Genomic DNA, 15,996 nt, shown 5'->3' on the forward strand with positions numbered 1-15,996 from the left:
CTAAAGTAATGTCACTCAAAGTAAGTGTGTGGCTAAACCACCTATTGGCTTAAAGTGGTGCCAATCATTCTTTCTTGTATTTGAGTGGTGGAACATTAACACGGATGTACTTCCGGGTTAGAATCATGGCGTGTTGCTGAACAACATGTGAGTTTTTCGGGAGATTTAATGTAAGGAAACATTTCATGATAAATTCTGAGAGAATCATTTGATACACGTTTTAATCCATTCGAGGTTTATTTATTCTGTATAGGCTTTTTTTTTAAATGCTGCCACACTCTCTTTGTGGTCAGTCTGAGTGCTTTAATACGTTAGCTCATGTGTTCTTCTCGTGCATTTGTAATGGTAACTTTAAATACAGCAGAATTGGAACTGATCTTTGTAGGGTTGGTTATATTTTTCGCACTTAATGATTTACGTATTTAGATGTATATTTGATAAGGCAAACTGCTGTTTGTGCTACCATTCTTCTGTATTTGTAACTCCAATGTAAAAGTAACTACCGGTAGTTTTAAAATGTAAGATTTCTGGTTAAGTTACATGAAGCAGAGGTGGGAAGTAACTCATTGCATTTACTCAATTACTGAACTCAAGTACAATTTTGAATCTTGTACTTTACCTGAGTATTTCCATTTTATGCTACTTTGTACTTCTACTCCACTACAATTATGTCATGCCTTTAGTTACTTTACAGATCTGGATTAATGGTGTGAAATATAATCAAGTCTTAAATCAGACTTTAGTTCCACCTGGGGCAAATTCACAAGCTACCCGTGCAATATACAAAGTCATTAAAACTAGCTGCACCTTTACCAGCTGTGATAACACTTTAATGATCAATCATTATAAAACATATCATATATATTATTCTGAAATTGACCAATCTGTGTACTAAGTACTTTTACTTTTGGTACTAAAGTTTTTTTTAAAGTACTCCTACACTCTGGTATTTCTACTTTTACTCAAGTGCAAGATCTGATTACTTCTCCCATCTCTGCGTGAGAGGCACAATCTAGTTCTAATAACATCTATTTGTCACTTGGCTTAACATAACTTGTTTGTTTCATTTACTTGGGATTTTGTTTATCAACAGTGCGTTTAATATTCTAAGACATCTGAAACAACATCAAACATGGCATCTGTGGAGGAGGACTTCCCTCGAGGAGGGTCGGCAAAGAAGCCCATCGAGAGTAACATAGCTGTGCAGAGGACAGAGGTCGACAACTTGTTCCAGGTAAAGTCCTACTCTTTTCTGTCTTTTTGTCCATATAACTGTGAACATACTTTACTTTGACTACCCAAATCACTCAGGATTGTGCGTATGTAGCTATCACCAAAAAGAGGATTCATTCAAGCTAAGCATCAGCTGTTCTGCTATCATACCCCTCTCATTCACTCTGGTTCACGCACACCTTCATATAGTGTTTGAAGATGAGAAATAAGGCAAGTTACAGTTAACATTGAGATCTATTTTCAAATATTTATATGAAATACAGTATTGTTCTTCATTTAAATACTGTATATGGAAAAGGCTAGGGATGCAATTGTCAAATACTATCTTAGTCGCCTTTTGTGAGTTAACATATTTATGTTACCAATTATCTTTAATGTGCTCATGATATATTTTAGTATCAATCACAAGCCCCTGAATTGAATCAAATCAAAATGGTATCCTTGCTGACTTAATGATATTAACAAAACTCATTTGTGAATGATTGTTTGCTTTTCTGTCGCAGTCAAATGAACCAGCAGAAACAAAGAAAAGAAAGGTGGCGGGCAAAGATGACGGCAAGAAGCCCAAGAAGTCAAAGACGGGCAAGGAAGACGGCCTGACACTGAACGCAGCATCCAAGTGTGTGGAAATCCTGCACATGAAGGTAAAAGCGTCCTTAGGTTTCTTGGAGGCGCTATATATAAATCCAAGTTGTTATTATTATTATTAAAACATTTGTCAAGAACCAGCATTTGTGAATAAATTGTTAAATGTACTTAGCAGGCTCATTTTCTCCAAATGATATAGTTCATTCAGCACATCTGATTAAATGTTATGTTTGTTTTTCTTGATCTTCTGTGTATTATTCCTCATTTCCTAGAATCTGAAGGAGGGCATCCTGATGCTGGGCTGTGTGAAGGAGGTGACTGACTTTGAGGTGAAAGTCAGTCTGCCCTGTGGCATGCAAGGCTTCCTCAGCATCAAGAACATCTGTGACTCGTACACTAAGCTGCTCAGTGAGCAACTGGAGTCAGCTGATACAGAGGTAAGCCTGCAGGGTGGGGATTAGAAATGTCACTGTGGGATACATCATCAATTCTAAACAATTCCGTCCACATTTCAAAATCAGAATACCTTTATTCGTCCCACAGAGGGGACATTTGCATTTTTTTTACAGCAAGAAAAGAGCTAAAGAAAGCTTAAAGGGGACCTGTCATGCAAAATGCACTTTGTGATGTCTTTCATACATAAATATGTGTCCCCGGTGCGTCGGGGAACTCACGCAGCGTCAGAAAATAAAACCCTCTCTCTTTTCCTCCGTACCCAAATCTTTTAAAAACGGGCGGATACAGATTCCATCCGAACTGACGTCAAATCGGCAGCGGACACACAGAAAGTTGCTATCAGAAACAATTCCTGACGTGTTTTGGACGTAATCTCGTCTTTGCAAGCCTCGCTAACACTCAGAGCTAACCTGTACTGAAGAGCACATGTGTTTGAAAAGCAGGAAATACAAAAAGAACTCACCTTGTGAGAGAAAAAGCATTTGAGCTCCATACTGTTTCAGAAATAATCCTTGACGTGGTTTAAACAGGATGGCGTTTTATCACAGCAGAATTTAACTTTATCTCCGGTAGAATTCTGATCAGGCATTAGCTCCGCCTCCTCTTCTTTCTTTTTTTTCAAGCTAAGGACGCAAAATCTGAGTTTCTCTAACAGGGCTGCAAAAGAGGGGTTTGAGCAGTATGAGTCATGGCTACAATGGGTGATCCGTTTGGTATTTTGAAAAAAAAAACTTCACAGACATGTTTCATATAGGTATGGCCCTACAATATATTTTTCAAATACAGCATGATAGGTCCACTTTAATAATAACCAAGAAGCATGCATGAAAAAATATTAAATGTAAACATTTTTTTATTTTTTAGTACACAATTTACAAAATACACATCCTGTGACAGTTCTGAAGATGGCAGCCAGGTATATATTGCACAGCTATTAACGGCATATATATTTCAATTGTTCTTAGTATTTTTAACTGGGATGATATATGTGAGCTTTATTGAATATGCGGAGTCTAGAATAATATAGCAACTAACTTCAGTCTAAGGGTTCTTTATTTGCAATTTCTATGTCAATAGTTTACTAATTTCTTAGGATACAAGCCTTGGATTTAAGATGTTCATTGCCAACAACCACGCTGTAGCTATTGTGCAAACGACATGATTGGTTTTGAATCTTTGAATCTGTAACAAGAGATGGTATTCTCCCTTCACAGGAGATCTGCTCTCTGCAAGACATCTTCTCCCCGGGGATGCTGTTCAGGTGTGTGATTGCCAAGTTGGATCTAGCCAAAGGAGGCGCTCTCAGCATCCAGCTGTCAATCAATCCAAAGCTGGTCAACAAGGCTCTCACCTCAAACTCTCTGAAAGCTGGCATGGTCAGTAATAATGATCTTTAGTTTAAAATGTGGTTACCAAAAATCAGCCACCTTTTTTGTTTTATTTAACAATATATTTTACATATATTTTGTGACAACTCAGGTCTTGAGTGGATGTGTGGACAGCGTGGAGGATCATGGCTACATAGTTGACATTGGCCTCAGTGGAACCAAAGCCTTCCTGCCCAGGGAAGCAGTAAAGGACAAACACCCAGAAGGTATGACAATCTTAGTGGATTCCACATGTTCTGTTGCAGAGTAGCAGTAGTGCAGTTGTTTCCCAATTGTTTAGCATAAAGTCATGGATTAATGTCTAAAGCGTTTGTTCTTGTCTCTCCAGAGCTGAAAGTGGGTCAGAACGTCACTTGTGGAGTGGACGAAGTAAAAAACGATGGGCGCATGATCCGCCTTTCTTTGAGCACCCCCACCCAGGCCTGTGCTGAATCCGAACAAGGCTGGAACCTCACTAACCTGCTGCCTGGACTTCTGGTCAAAGCCACCATCAAAAAGGTAGAGAAAGCTTTTATTTTGGTAATGAATACATCTTCTCTCCGAGGAAAACAGTTTCTGTGACTGATATGCTCTTACAGTCAATCTCACATCTTCAGCAGTAGCATTGCTTCATTTGTATAAAGTATTTTTGTTTGTATTGCAGGTGACCAAACATGGTCTGCTCCTGGACTTCCTGTCCTCCTTCACTGGCCAGGTGGACTTTCTCCACATGGAGCCAGAACAGACAGACAGCTACACCGAGGGCGCCCAGGTAACACTGACATTGAACATTGATCCTGTTGGCTTCTACATTATAGATATAAATAATAAACATTTGACTTATTAATGGTTTTACATCTGCTTATATTCAAGGATAAACATGGCCGCCTGTTTTGCATTAATCCACCAGGTGCGAGCCTGTGTGCTGTATGTGGATCCCACCACCCGTCTGGTGGGCCTGAGCCTGCGCACCTTCCTCACTCAGCCCGGGTCCTCAATCGCTGTCTCTCCTGCTGGAGGAGACCGCATCGGAGAGGTTGTGAAGGACTGCAAGATGACCGCCATGCACCACATGTCTGGAGCCTTGTTGGAACTGCCTGATAACACGATGGCCTTTGTACATGTGAGTCAGGGGGACGCTTTTTAAATATTTTAAGCAAATTTTAGTCTTAAGTAGAATAAATACTCTCTGTAAAAAAAAATCTGACTCAGCATTGGGTTAATAACTTAAAGGTTCCATAATGTAAATAGTGAGATTTTATGTATTATTATTATAATGGTTAAGTGGAACATAAATACTGTGAAAGTAACACATTTCTTGGTCCACAAGTAAATGAAAACGGCACATATTTAAAAACTGTCTTCAAACATACCGTTAGGAACTAGGTATAGTTGTGATGTCCCAACTATGATGTTATACATGTAGAAAGCGCAGCTACACTGTCTGCTGATGGTGCATCGATACTTGGTTTGAAAGACCCTGTATCGCTGACCAATCAGAGCAGTCTAAGCATCTTCAGGTCTTAAAGAGACAGCCATTAAAACACAGCGTTTGAGACAGATGGTGAATACATGTACATTCCTAAAACTAATGTGTTTTTTGAAGAGTAAAGTATATAAACATGATTATAAGAAACTTAAAATACATGTATGAATCAGAAAATAAGCATTATAAGTGTCCTTTTTTAAATGTATCCTTCACCACAGAGGAACCATGTTAAGGAGTCTAGCGAGCTGTCCAATGAAAACCGAGTGCTGGCCAGGACTGAGCACATCTGCAGGATCATGGACTTCAGCCCCATGGACCAAATTCACTTTGCTAGTCTGCGAAAGTAAGTGTTACCTCATTTGAGTGATATTGTGTAGTTGACAACAACTTCCCAACCCTTATTTGATATGTTGACTAACCTTTTTCTGTCCTGTTTTCAGGAGTGTGATTTCAAAGCGTTTCTTCAGATATCATGATCTTCAGGCCGGACAGGTTGTAGAGGTGAGAACAAATTAAAACACTAGTTTTTTAAAGATTCCTGCAGGACAGGGACGATAAAATCATGCAATATGATGTATAATCTATTATAGCTAGTTTTGGTATGATAGATTATAAATCCTATATTTGTGTGCACTGAGAGGATGCCTAATACCACTAATGAATTTAGTCAAATCTGTGGGTTTTTAGGTATTAGGAAAGGAACACATTTTTTGACATTTGTGCATAAAACTATTTCTCTTTGCACCATAAAGTAATCCAATCCAATCAGAATGTGGAATTAAATGACTTGTAATTTAAGATAGTGAAGTAGTATTAGTAATTGTTTAACATTTTGAGAAATGAGTTTATTTGCCTATAGTGGTGACCAGCAGCTTTCTGTAGTACTGTCATTACTCTGAGGTTGCCTCGACAAGAGAGGAAATAATTATTCCCTGGATATTTTTTCAAAGAACCTGACGGCTCATTTTCTCCAGTTAAAAATAGCAACTTAGCCAGGTGTTGAAAAAAAAAATCCTATAAGTCATTATAATGACAAACCTTCTCGTTATAATAACCCAGTTTCTATAGATAGGTTTCTCATTATTGTGCAATACGAAGTCATTTATTTTATTTTACTGGCAGAAATGCAGGGGTAGACATTAAGGGTAAAATGCCACTGGCCCTCCGGGCCGGTGGAATTGTATTATCACTGGCCCCACCATTGTAACCACTGGCCCGGAGCATTCGTCCAAAAAAAATCAACTTATAATGAAGAAAATAAACACATTTGTTGCAATAGTAATTTATGCACTAACTACATTACTACTTGTACTACAACATTTGAATCATCAGTTCTTCCTCATTTCCTCAATTGTTCATATTTGGTTTATTAAAATAATGATATTGTGGTCATTGTTAAAAATGTCAGCTATTATTATGAGTATTATTATTTGTATAATGCGCTTTCTGCCTTCCTGTCATTAGGAGTTAGAAATGTAATGGCTATGTAGTAGATTAGATTAGAACCTTCATTATCCTAAACTGCTGGGACATTTCCCTAAAGCCAATACCTTTTATATTTTCTACTAGGGATGTCCCGATCACCTTTTTTTGCTCCCGACCCGATTCCGATCATTTGATTTTGACAATTTGCCGATACCGATTTTTCCCAATCCGATCTTTATGCAATGCATTAAGAGGAAAAAAAGCATTCAAATTTTCCCTTAATGTTATTTTTTTATTTAAATTGGATATTCTATCCAACATGGATATAGCTTCTTTTTTTCACAGCAGCATTGGATCAGTTCAGTTGTGCAGAGTTGGATCAAAACAAAATAAAGCTTATCAGTACTTGTTAGCTTACTGCTACAATTAGACACTGCACCCTGCCCACTCTGTTGCCAGATTTGAGAGAAATAAGCAACCAGGTCTATGAAAACAAGCCTCAAAGAAGCAACACATACATGATGTTCTGTAATTTGAAACCAAAACTAAGGCCTCAGGATGACTTTAAGACTTGAACATGGTCATTTTTGTTTTGTAACATTGAATACAACATTTAAAAAAAGTATTTTNATGTTAAAGATCTTTTTTTTATTTGTGAAAATATTTAGCGTATTTGCAGATCCGTTTTACACTTGCACATTTATTTGTGAGTTTGCAAATCTTTTAAATGCATTTGTGGACAGTGTTTTACATTTACAAATCACATATTTACACACAAATTATTTTTATTTTCACACAAATAATTATGAGACATATTTATGCCCATACTTCCGGGTCAGCGATACAGCGAGAACAAGCGAAACTCATCCTGAGCACACACAAACACTCACAGCCGAAGTAAAAACAATAAGTGTGGCTTGAAATGGAGTAAGAAAAAAGTTTACGCTGTGAGAATGGGTCTGCGGAGAAAATTTATCCGCAATCCCAACTTGGCAGCCCGAAAAACGTTTATCCATTTAAACAGTCGTGGTAGATACATTAGCCGCGGTCACACCGCAGTACTTTTTACTTTTTAAAATTAGTTCATGAGAACCTTTTTTACCCCCTTTTCCGTCCCTGCTAGAGAGCAGGTACTTTCGTGGGAGAAAAAGGTTCCTATGTCTGATTGGCTGGGCGGAATGCAAACCATGCCCAGTAAAACTAAAAAAAAGTGTTGTGAAGCCGCCATTTGATTATCCTCGCATTAGCATTAGCCCAGCGCACAAACGCAGAGAGACTAACTCATCACAAAAAAAGTTAATGAGAACTCTTTAGTTCTCATGAACTAAGTTCTCATGAACCTTTGTGGGAAAAGTACTGCGGTGTGAATGCGCCTCTTGTTTGTTTTAAATATCATAAATACACAAACAACAATGAATACTTACAGGTTGTGTACCCGAATCTCCCGCTGGTCCAAACAAAGTAGGAACAGCATTGTTCTTCAGTGCCCTACGCTGTACATATCCGGCATGAATCGCTGAAAGGTTTTTGAAGCTTTGTTTCGTGAAATGCTGGCAGAGGGTGTGGCCTCTGGGTATTCACAGTCACAATACCCAGGAAGTAAACAATGGAAAATGAGAAATCTCCAACGAGTCGTTCGGGGCAACATAGACTGTGTTAGAGTTTTACTCGCTACAGGGTGTACTTTGAGGGTTTTTGACTCTACAGACCGTTTACATGCATAAAAACCTTCAAAACACACAAGGGGACGGGTAATAACCGGAAAAGCATGACATGGGCCCTTTAATACTTTCTACTCGAACAACACCATAACAGCTAGGCATTACATCGACAACAAGCTGCCAGAGCCGCTAAAGCGTCTGAAGCAGCTTGTGCGTTGTAAGGCTCAAGGGAAATGTAGTTAGTTGTAGTTTGAGAGAAAAGGGCGAACGAAAATGTTATATTCAACATAAGTCCTGCATCAAAAATAATACTCATGTAAGTGAGTAAGTGCACAGGTATAGTAAACAAAATGAAGTCCTAATTAAATATATAAAAGTAAAGTTTCGGATGTGAAGAAAGGAGTAAGGAATAATTAAAAGCCTATGTTTTATTACATTATTTTCATTTCAAATAACACCATAGGCGTCATTTGCACTGGGGACGCTTTTTGAATTAGGCTTTGCCAGGACACAAAATCTCTCAAAACATGAAAACTCACAATAATAAATAATGAAGCAAGTGAAAACATAAAAAGTGTTGTGCCTTTGTGTTCGTTTCTTTTTTAAAGCAGCAAAAAGAACATATTTTCCCCCCATTTACAAAAACATTTGAATTGTTATTTACAAATGTTAACTCCATTTTTTTCTCAAGTTGCATATACAAATGTGTTTTTTTAAATAATGCATTTAATTATTATTTTTATCTCTTTGTCTTTATTAAAACTTTTTTTCAAGTTAGTTTTTATGATTGTTTTACGTAATTCTTTTTATTTCATTATCATTTTAATATTGGTTTTATTTTTCTGTAAAAGCCAGTCACACCAAAACTTGATCAGATACAGGAGTATTATGTGTTTTAGATCGAAGGTGATTAAACTGCTTTAGTGTATAACCGATGTCTTTTGACTCATACCAATTAAACAAAACCAGCACAATGAAGAGAACCACAGATTTAAGGATTCAACAAAACGTTTATTGCAAAAATGTGTTTATAATATTTACATTAATAGCAACATTTATTGAGAATGATTATAATTCACTTGATTTTCTAACATTTACAGTTTAACTGTTCATTTAAACCACTCTTTTCACAGAGTTTGAAAATCTACATCTTCAGAAAGATGTATACAGAACACCAGTACTTATGAACCCACAGAACATATCTTAAGGGATTTCAGGAAACTCAGCAAACAATGCTAAACACGCACACATGGGAATGACCAAAACTCATTTTGGTCTCTGCACATGATATTGGAGCCCAAACTGTGGTGGCAACTTAGCCATAAATGTTCACCTGCAACATGAGACGCAGGCAATGTGTAATAACTGGAAAGGCAATACACGGTCAGAGCGCTTTAGGTTCAAATTCATCTTCCTTTTTTCCCCTTACCACCCTTCATCCCTCCTCCCTTCGGGCCACCCTTTCCTTTGCCGCCTTTTCCTTTGCCCCCCCTGGCTCGTTGTTCCTTCCTCTGCATCCCCCGCATGTCTTTCTTCATGCGACCGTCCACCACTTTGAAAGCTCCCTTGACGCCGGCGGGCCGCCTCACCTTCTTGCCAGCTCCCTTTTTGCTGACAATGTATGTTAACTCTCTCTTCTCCTTCCCCATGCCTGCTTTCTTGTAGATACTAACAGAAGCAGAAAGAAAAGACAACGTTTTTCAATTGATGTTATATTACAATTATCCAGTATGAAGCGATGTATATAGTTTCAAGGAGTCTCCTTCCGAGGAGCGGGCTGCCATACCTCTTCAGCTGAGCATTCTTCTCCCTCTCAGAGATGTCGATTGTGTTGCAGACTGCCTCTGCCTTCTTCTTAGTCTGATCCATCTTCTTCAGCATCTGGAAACATCAGAGAAACACAGAATCGTTTTAAATTTTAAGTAAATAAAAATAAATGTTTTGGGTAGTTTTGTTTGTCTTAAAACAGATCAAGCAGCTGAAATGGTTTCGAGCATGATCCTGTTTTATGTCTGATCATCTTCTTACCCTCCTCTTCTTCCTGGCCTTCGCCTCAGCAACTCGTTTGATGGGTCGGGCATCGATCTCCTTCCACTTCTGTTTGAACTCCTCCACCATCTCTCTGGTGACAGGAGTCGGCTTCTTCCTGTGTTTCTTTTCGTCAACCATGAACCACTCCGGTACATCCCACTGCTGCTCGGAGCTAGCAAACCTGCAAGAACAAACAATCAGTTTGCTGTTTGGACATATTAAACATATATTCTGGGTTCAGAAACAGATACTGATGTGTGTAGTTAAATCATGTGGCATCTGGTAACAGATTTGACAGGAAATTTGAATCCAATTATTTTCAAATAATACATCAGGCATATATGTGACCTGCTCCATCGAAATCAGTCGCATTGACCCGAAGACACATTTTGAGTTGTATACACTGCTGGAAAGAGGAGATTCCTAGCTTTCTAATGATATCAGGATTGTTTTTCTACTCCAAATATTAAGCGAAATATGTCACATTATATAATGACTGTCACTGAGTCATCATTTTGAGAAAAAGGCCTTCAAAGTTTTCTCTTCTCTGGAATCCATCGATCTGATTGATTATTAGGGGAGCAAATGATCAAAATACTACGGAGGGAAGATATTTTCGTTTGGATTACTGGTCTGGGGGAAGCTCGCGAGTGTGTGTGTGTGTGTATACGTGTGTGTGTGTATACGTGTGTGTGTGTGTTTGTGTGTATTGCGTTTGTTTCCCGGGGAAAACCCTCACGAGAAACACCGGCTGTTGTTATGCCTGCTGTGACGTTAAGTTACTCCGTTCTCCGCTTGTAATTATGCCGTTACAAGCTTCAAAGTTGTATTTATCATCTGAATTTGCCGAAACAAGTTTAATATTCTGAAAGCCAAGACTTTGTTTAATTGAAATCAGATGAAAACAAACTGTAACGGACCCTGCCGTGTTATTTATGATTACTCTACGCTTACATTCATAATGTCAGCCGGAGGGAGGGGGGGCGGCGCTGCGGAAGAGCAGATTGCCTGTCATCTTCCCTTTACAAGCTTAAAGAATGTATTTATTGTGTGAGTTTGGAAATAAAAGTTTCATATTCTGAAAGCCAAGACTTTGTTTGTTTAAAATCAAACAAAACACCCGAACCCCGAAAAAATAGTTTTTTACGCAAATCCACATTTATTTTGAAATGAGCCGTTGCGACTTCCGTCTGATTTCGATAGAGCGGGTCACATATAGCATTGATACTTTTAGAAGATTGTTGATTTATTTATTTTGGCCAAAATCTGTCAATGCAACAAGATCATGTTTCAGGTGCTAATCTGAGCCCAGGACAGAAAGCCACTGCGGTGGTCCTCCATGTTGACATCCAGTCCGGACAGGTCCATGTGTCTGTCCTCCCCAAGCTGGTGGCAAAGAAGAAATCTGTGAGTATTACTTTTGTTGTTTTAGAACTATAGCATATTAGTTAGTTATTATTATTTGATTAAAAAAAACGGATAATTTAAGATAAAAAAACTTGATTACTGGGATCATGTAAGTCATACATTTGCCTAAAACAGATGAATTTGTGACTTGTATCTAAAGAAAATTATAATAATTTATCATTTTTATCATCTCAGAGAATGTTCAAATGTTTCACTTATAAATTATAATCTTTTCCTGTAAATGTACCACTTAAATCATTTTTTTTTCTCAGTTTTTACCTTCCTTCCCCAGCTTAGTAATTATTATTTATTCGTATTAAAATGAAACTAACACATGACTTCACTTTGGATATTTTGATTAAATCCAAATTTCCCAACACTGCTTTCTTTGGAGCAGCCTGATCAATCTTTGTCTATGGTCTTTGTAGATGTCAGAACGTAACCATTTCCTGTAGTTTTTGACTTTGTGTATTTGTATGCGTGTTTCCATAGTTAACTGAAGGAACAAAGTACACGGTGATGGTGCAGCACGTGGACAAAGACTTCGCCGTCATCTCCCTGGAGGACACGGCCCAGCTGACGGTGATCCAGACCAGCAGGCACCTGAATGAGGTCTTCCTGACTGACTCGGAGAGGCTGAAGGCGGGCATGTGTCTGGCAGCTGAGGTGATAGAAGCCAGCTGTGAGGCGCTGCAGGGTCTCCCCCTGGTGTCCTGGGCGCGCAGCGCACCCAACCGGCAGCGCACCGTCTCAGAAAACCTGACGAGCACCAAGGGCCATCGCTTCGGGGACATCGTGCGGGGCAAAGTGAAGAAGGTGAAGCCCACCTCCATCATGGTCACATTGGAGGACGGGAGCACGGGCAGCGTGCACGTGTCCGAGGTGGGGGAGGTCGCAGATGTGCGTGAGGGGTCCTTCCCCACATCCTCCGTTAAAGTTGGCAGCGAGGTCACCGGCAGGGTCATCGGAGGACGGGAAGCCTCCAGTCAGAGGTACACACTGCCGAAGGGTTCACTTTACATACATTTATTATGACACCGGGCTGTGGAGTACATAGATATTATATCAATGTTGTGATATGATCCTTTATATCGTCTTTCTCTTCTGATATTCTAATATAAAATAAGTGTATTTTCCTAGTTTTAAAGGCTGCATGACAGTTAAGCAATGATTTTCCTAAATGTTCTAGTTGTTAGTATTTGCCTTTTACTAGGGCTTCACAATTAAACATTTAAAAACACTTGAATTGACATTATTTTGACTGATATTGCAATAGTAATATTCACAGAATCAAAGGGAAGGATAACTTTTTGAATTGCTATTTACATTATCCCATTGAAAAATAAAAGTTATGTGTTTATTCTATTCTTTTTATGTGACGGTCTGTAGCAAACAAAATGATTTTATTTAGTCAGTAGAATCCATTTATAGTTGTAGCGCCATGACCATGATGTGTTATTTAAACTGTATTGAACTCACCTTTTCTGTTTCTTCAGATTCTTGCCCTTCTCCCATCCCAAGTTTACATTCACCATCCCTGAGCTCACTCTCATACCCAGGTAATCATACTGCACTATTACCTGAATATCATTTATTCCCAAAGTAGTAAATGAACAGTATTCTCAATTTAAAACCAGTCGTTGTGATGTGTATATCTGTTTTCTTCTGTTTTAATCAAATATTATACAGATCATAAAATGCTCATTACAGAAATAGAACCCTGTGGTGTTTGGATGTGTCAGCGTTTGTATTCTTTATCTTTTACTCTCTTTTTTTTTTTATTCGTCAGTTTCTTATTTGTGCTTTTTCTTTTTTACAGCAAACTGGATGAGACCGCAGATTTCAAAGCAGTTCCAACAAAAGAAAAACTAAACGGCTATAAGGTCGGGGAACAAATTCAATGCTTTGTGTCAAAGGTAAGTCTGGAAAATCATAACGTCTTGCTTTTCTTTCTTTATTGCAGTTCTTCATTCATCATAAATGATTTGAAAAGAGAAACAACTGCTCTCCTGATCTGCAGTGTATTAATGTTTTTGTCCCCAGTTTGTTCCAGAGAGGAAGACTCTGGAGGTCACCACTGATCCTTCTGTTACCGGGACAGTTGAACTGCTGGCCATGATCACCAATCCAACAGTATGTTTTTCCTATCAATTGGTCCATGTCCGATTTATTTGTACTATTATTATAACAGCTTAGGAGAAAATGGGAATAAATAAAACATCATTATTTTCAGGACGCCAGCCACCCTGAAAAACTCTACAAGCTGGGTCAAGCTGTGAACGCCAAAGTGGTGGAAGTGAGCTCCAAACCTCAACGCTTAATGCTGTCACTCACGGGTAGGAGAAGCTCATTATCATTATGTTCCTATTGCATTAAATCACCTGCTATTTACTTACCTGACTTGCATACACTTTAATATGCCTGCGGGAGCCATTTGGAGTTGAGGTATTTTGACCAAGGACGCTTCAACAAGCTGAATGCAGGGGCTGGGGCTCAAAGTGCTGACCCTATGATCTGTAGATTAGTCATCTGAATCTCTCAGATGTTTATTCAAATCAAGAGACGACAATTAATTAGATTCTGTCGCTCTGGAGATGCAGCGGTCGTCCATGTCAAGTTATCCTTGGGCAACATGCTTAACCCCAAATGACTCCGGATGCAACAGTGTATGAAAGTTAGTTCACCTTGTACAGCAGCCTCTGCCTCAGTTTGACTGTGTATGAATGTTGAATTGTATGTGAACACAGACTGGAAAAGCGCTTCTAATTGCTTTCCGTTTACCATTCCAGGTGTCCACAAGCTGGAGAAACACAGTGTTGCTATGGGGATGGTGACCAACATCCTTCCGACCGTCGGCCTCCTGGTCAAACTGCCGTTCGGCGGCAAGGGGGCCGTGGCTGTCACCGACCTGGCCGACGCCTACAGGCCGAACCCTCTGGACGGGTTCAGCAAGGACCAGCTGCTCAGGTCAGTGGAGGCAGCCGAGGAAGAGCCTGTTGAATATTTGTTCCAAAAAATGTTTAACATGCATAGAAAATATATATGAAACACTAGTGATAAATACATTAATTATAGAACAACAATGTTAACGAACATTTTTTTTTTCATCAAATAATATTGCGTCCCCACTCCAGAAGTCCTGAAAAAAAATCACACTTATCATTTTAATATATGTTTTAATGATATTGTCAGTAATTCTCATTCATTCTCATCGTGTCCAAATTGACAATATCAGTCTATAAAATAGCAATTTTATATTTTTTCTAAATCTTATAAGCCTTTTACATAGACATGGTAAAATTGTATATATAGTATTGTATTAGTGGACCTGTACTGTGGCGCAAAACCAAATCAATCTATGAAATGTAGATTTCTATCAACAGGTTTTTATGTGAATCACTCCCTATGCACTTTTAAGTCTTGTTCTGTTGTTTTGCAGCTTTGTTAATTGCTGGGTTTGGTTTTTCTCCCGATTTATCTTTTTATTGTTGGTGCCTTTTGTGGTATATTGCATGTAAACATTGTTTTAAAAAGTGATTATTAATGTTTGTTTGTATTTTCTTCATGTGTCTGTGTAACCCTAAAGGAAACAACGTTAAGTTTAATTTAGCCTAATCAAAATGAACTATTAGAATCTTTACTGCCTTATAGTCAGGGGTGCACATACCTTTTTTGCCCTGGTTCTCAAAGGAGCACCTGGAGATGTTGCTTGGTGCTCATCCTTAAAATGACCAGGGCAAAAAAGGTATGTGCACCCCTGACTATAAGGCAGTAAAGATTCNTTGTCTTGTGTTCACCTCTGCATGTGTGTTCAGTGCCGTGTGTCTGGCAAATAAAGTCAAGACCCCCTCAAAAGTTACAGTTTATTTCATTTTAAGGATGAGCACCAAGCAACATCTCCAGGTGCTCCTTTGAGAACCAGGGCAAAAAAGTTACGTACTGTATGTGCACCCCTGAATATTAGGCCCGCCACCTGTGAGGAATCTTCCTCCGTATTCATGCGGATAGGAATGGGTTTTTTAATGTTATTCCCGCCGTCTGTGTCGGAAAAAAGGTACGAAATTGATGTGAATTGATTGGGTGAAAATGAAAGTTTGAATGTGCTTTTTATTATCACCGGTCATTTATGAGGAAATGCCTCTAAATTCTATCGGGAGATTTAAAAATCACAACTGAATTGGGCAGTTGAAATTACAATTTTGGTGATAAATGTAAAACTGTGAATTAAGGTTTTAGATTAGAGAATAACCCCAGCATGATATGTTCAGTATAATTATAATGTTGTAAAGAGAGAAGGTAAAAACCCTGTATTAGTTTGGACCTATTTTTCTTCAAATAA

General features: G+C 38.6%; 2 protein-coding genes across 2 annotated transcripts in view; one reads left to right on the forward strand and one right to left on the reverse strand.

Annotated features, from left to right (window-relative positions):
* The first annotated feature begins 91 nt into the window (after positions 1–91).
* On the forward strand, positions 92–9,406 carry pdcd11 (programmed cell death 11). The gene is made up of 12 exons (XM_010773734.1): positions 92–170; positions 1,094–1,234; positions 1,737–1,877; positions 2,094–2,258; positions 3,492–3,653; positions 3,757–3,871; positions 3,994–4,163; positions 4,309–4,416; positions 4,555–4,767; positions 5,352–5,476; positions 5,574–5,634; positions 9,353–9,406. The coding sequence occupies exons 2-12, from the start codon at positions 1,133–1,135 to the stop codon at positions 9,404–9,406; spliced, it is 1,416 nt and encodes a 471-aa protein (XP_010772036.1). The 5' UTR covers positions 92–170; positions 1,094–1,132.
* Positions 9,210–15,996, reverse strand: part of ftsj3 (FtsJ RNA 2'-O-methyltransferase 3) — a 15,324-nt gene continuing 8,537 nt past the window's right edge. Inside the window, 3 exon segments of the mRNA XM_010773726.1 lie at positions 9,210–9,887; positions 10,006–10,100; positions 10,248–10,431. Coding sequence (XP_010772028.1) covers positions 9,626–9,887; positions 10,006–10,100; positions 10,248–10,431 — 541 coding nt within the window. The 3' untranslated portion in view covers positions 9,210–9,625.

The sequence above is a fragment of the Notothenia coriiceps genome, unplaced genomic scaffold (assembly GCF_000735185.1).
Source record: "Notothenia coriiceps isolate Sejong01 unplaced genomic scaffold, NC01 NC01_scaffold00012901, whole genome shotgun sequence".
NCBI classification, from domain to species: domain Eukaryota; kingdom Metazoa; phylum Chordata; class Actinopteri; order Perciformes; family Nototheniidae; genus Notothenia; species Notothenia coriiceps.

What these genes read in the sequence shown, in the direction of transcription:
- pdcd11 (XM_010773734.1), top strand. Translation starts at nt 1,133, where the DNA reads ATGGCATCTGTGGAGGAGGACTTCCCTCGAGGAGGGTCGGCAAAGAAG. An exon ending in TGGAAATCCTGCACATGAAG is followed by an intron (nt 1,878 to 2,093) that starts GTAAAAGCGTCC and finishes CTCATTTCCTAG; the next exon opens with AATCTGAAGGAGGGCATCCT. An exon ending in TCAAAGCCACCATCAAAAAG is followed by an intron (nt 4,164 to 4,308) that starts GTAGAGAAAGCT and finishes TTTGTATTGCAG; the next exon opens with GTGACCAAACATGGTCTGCT.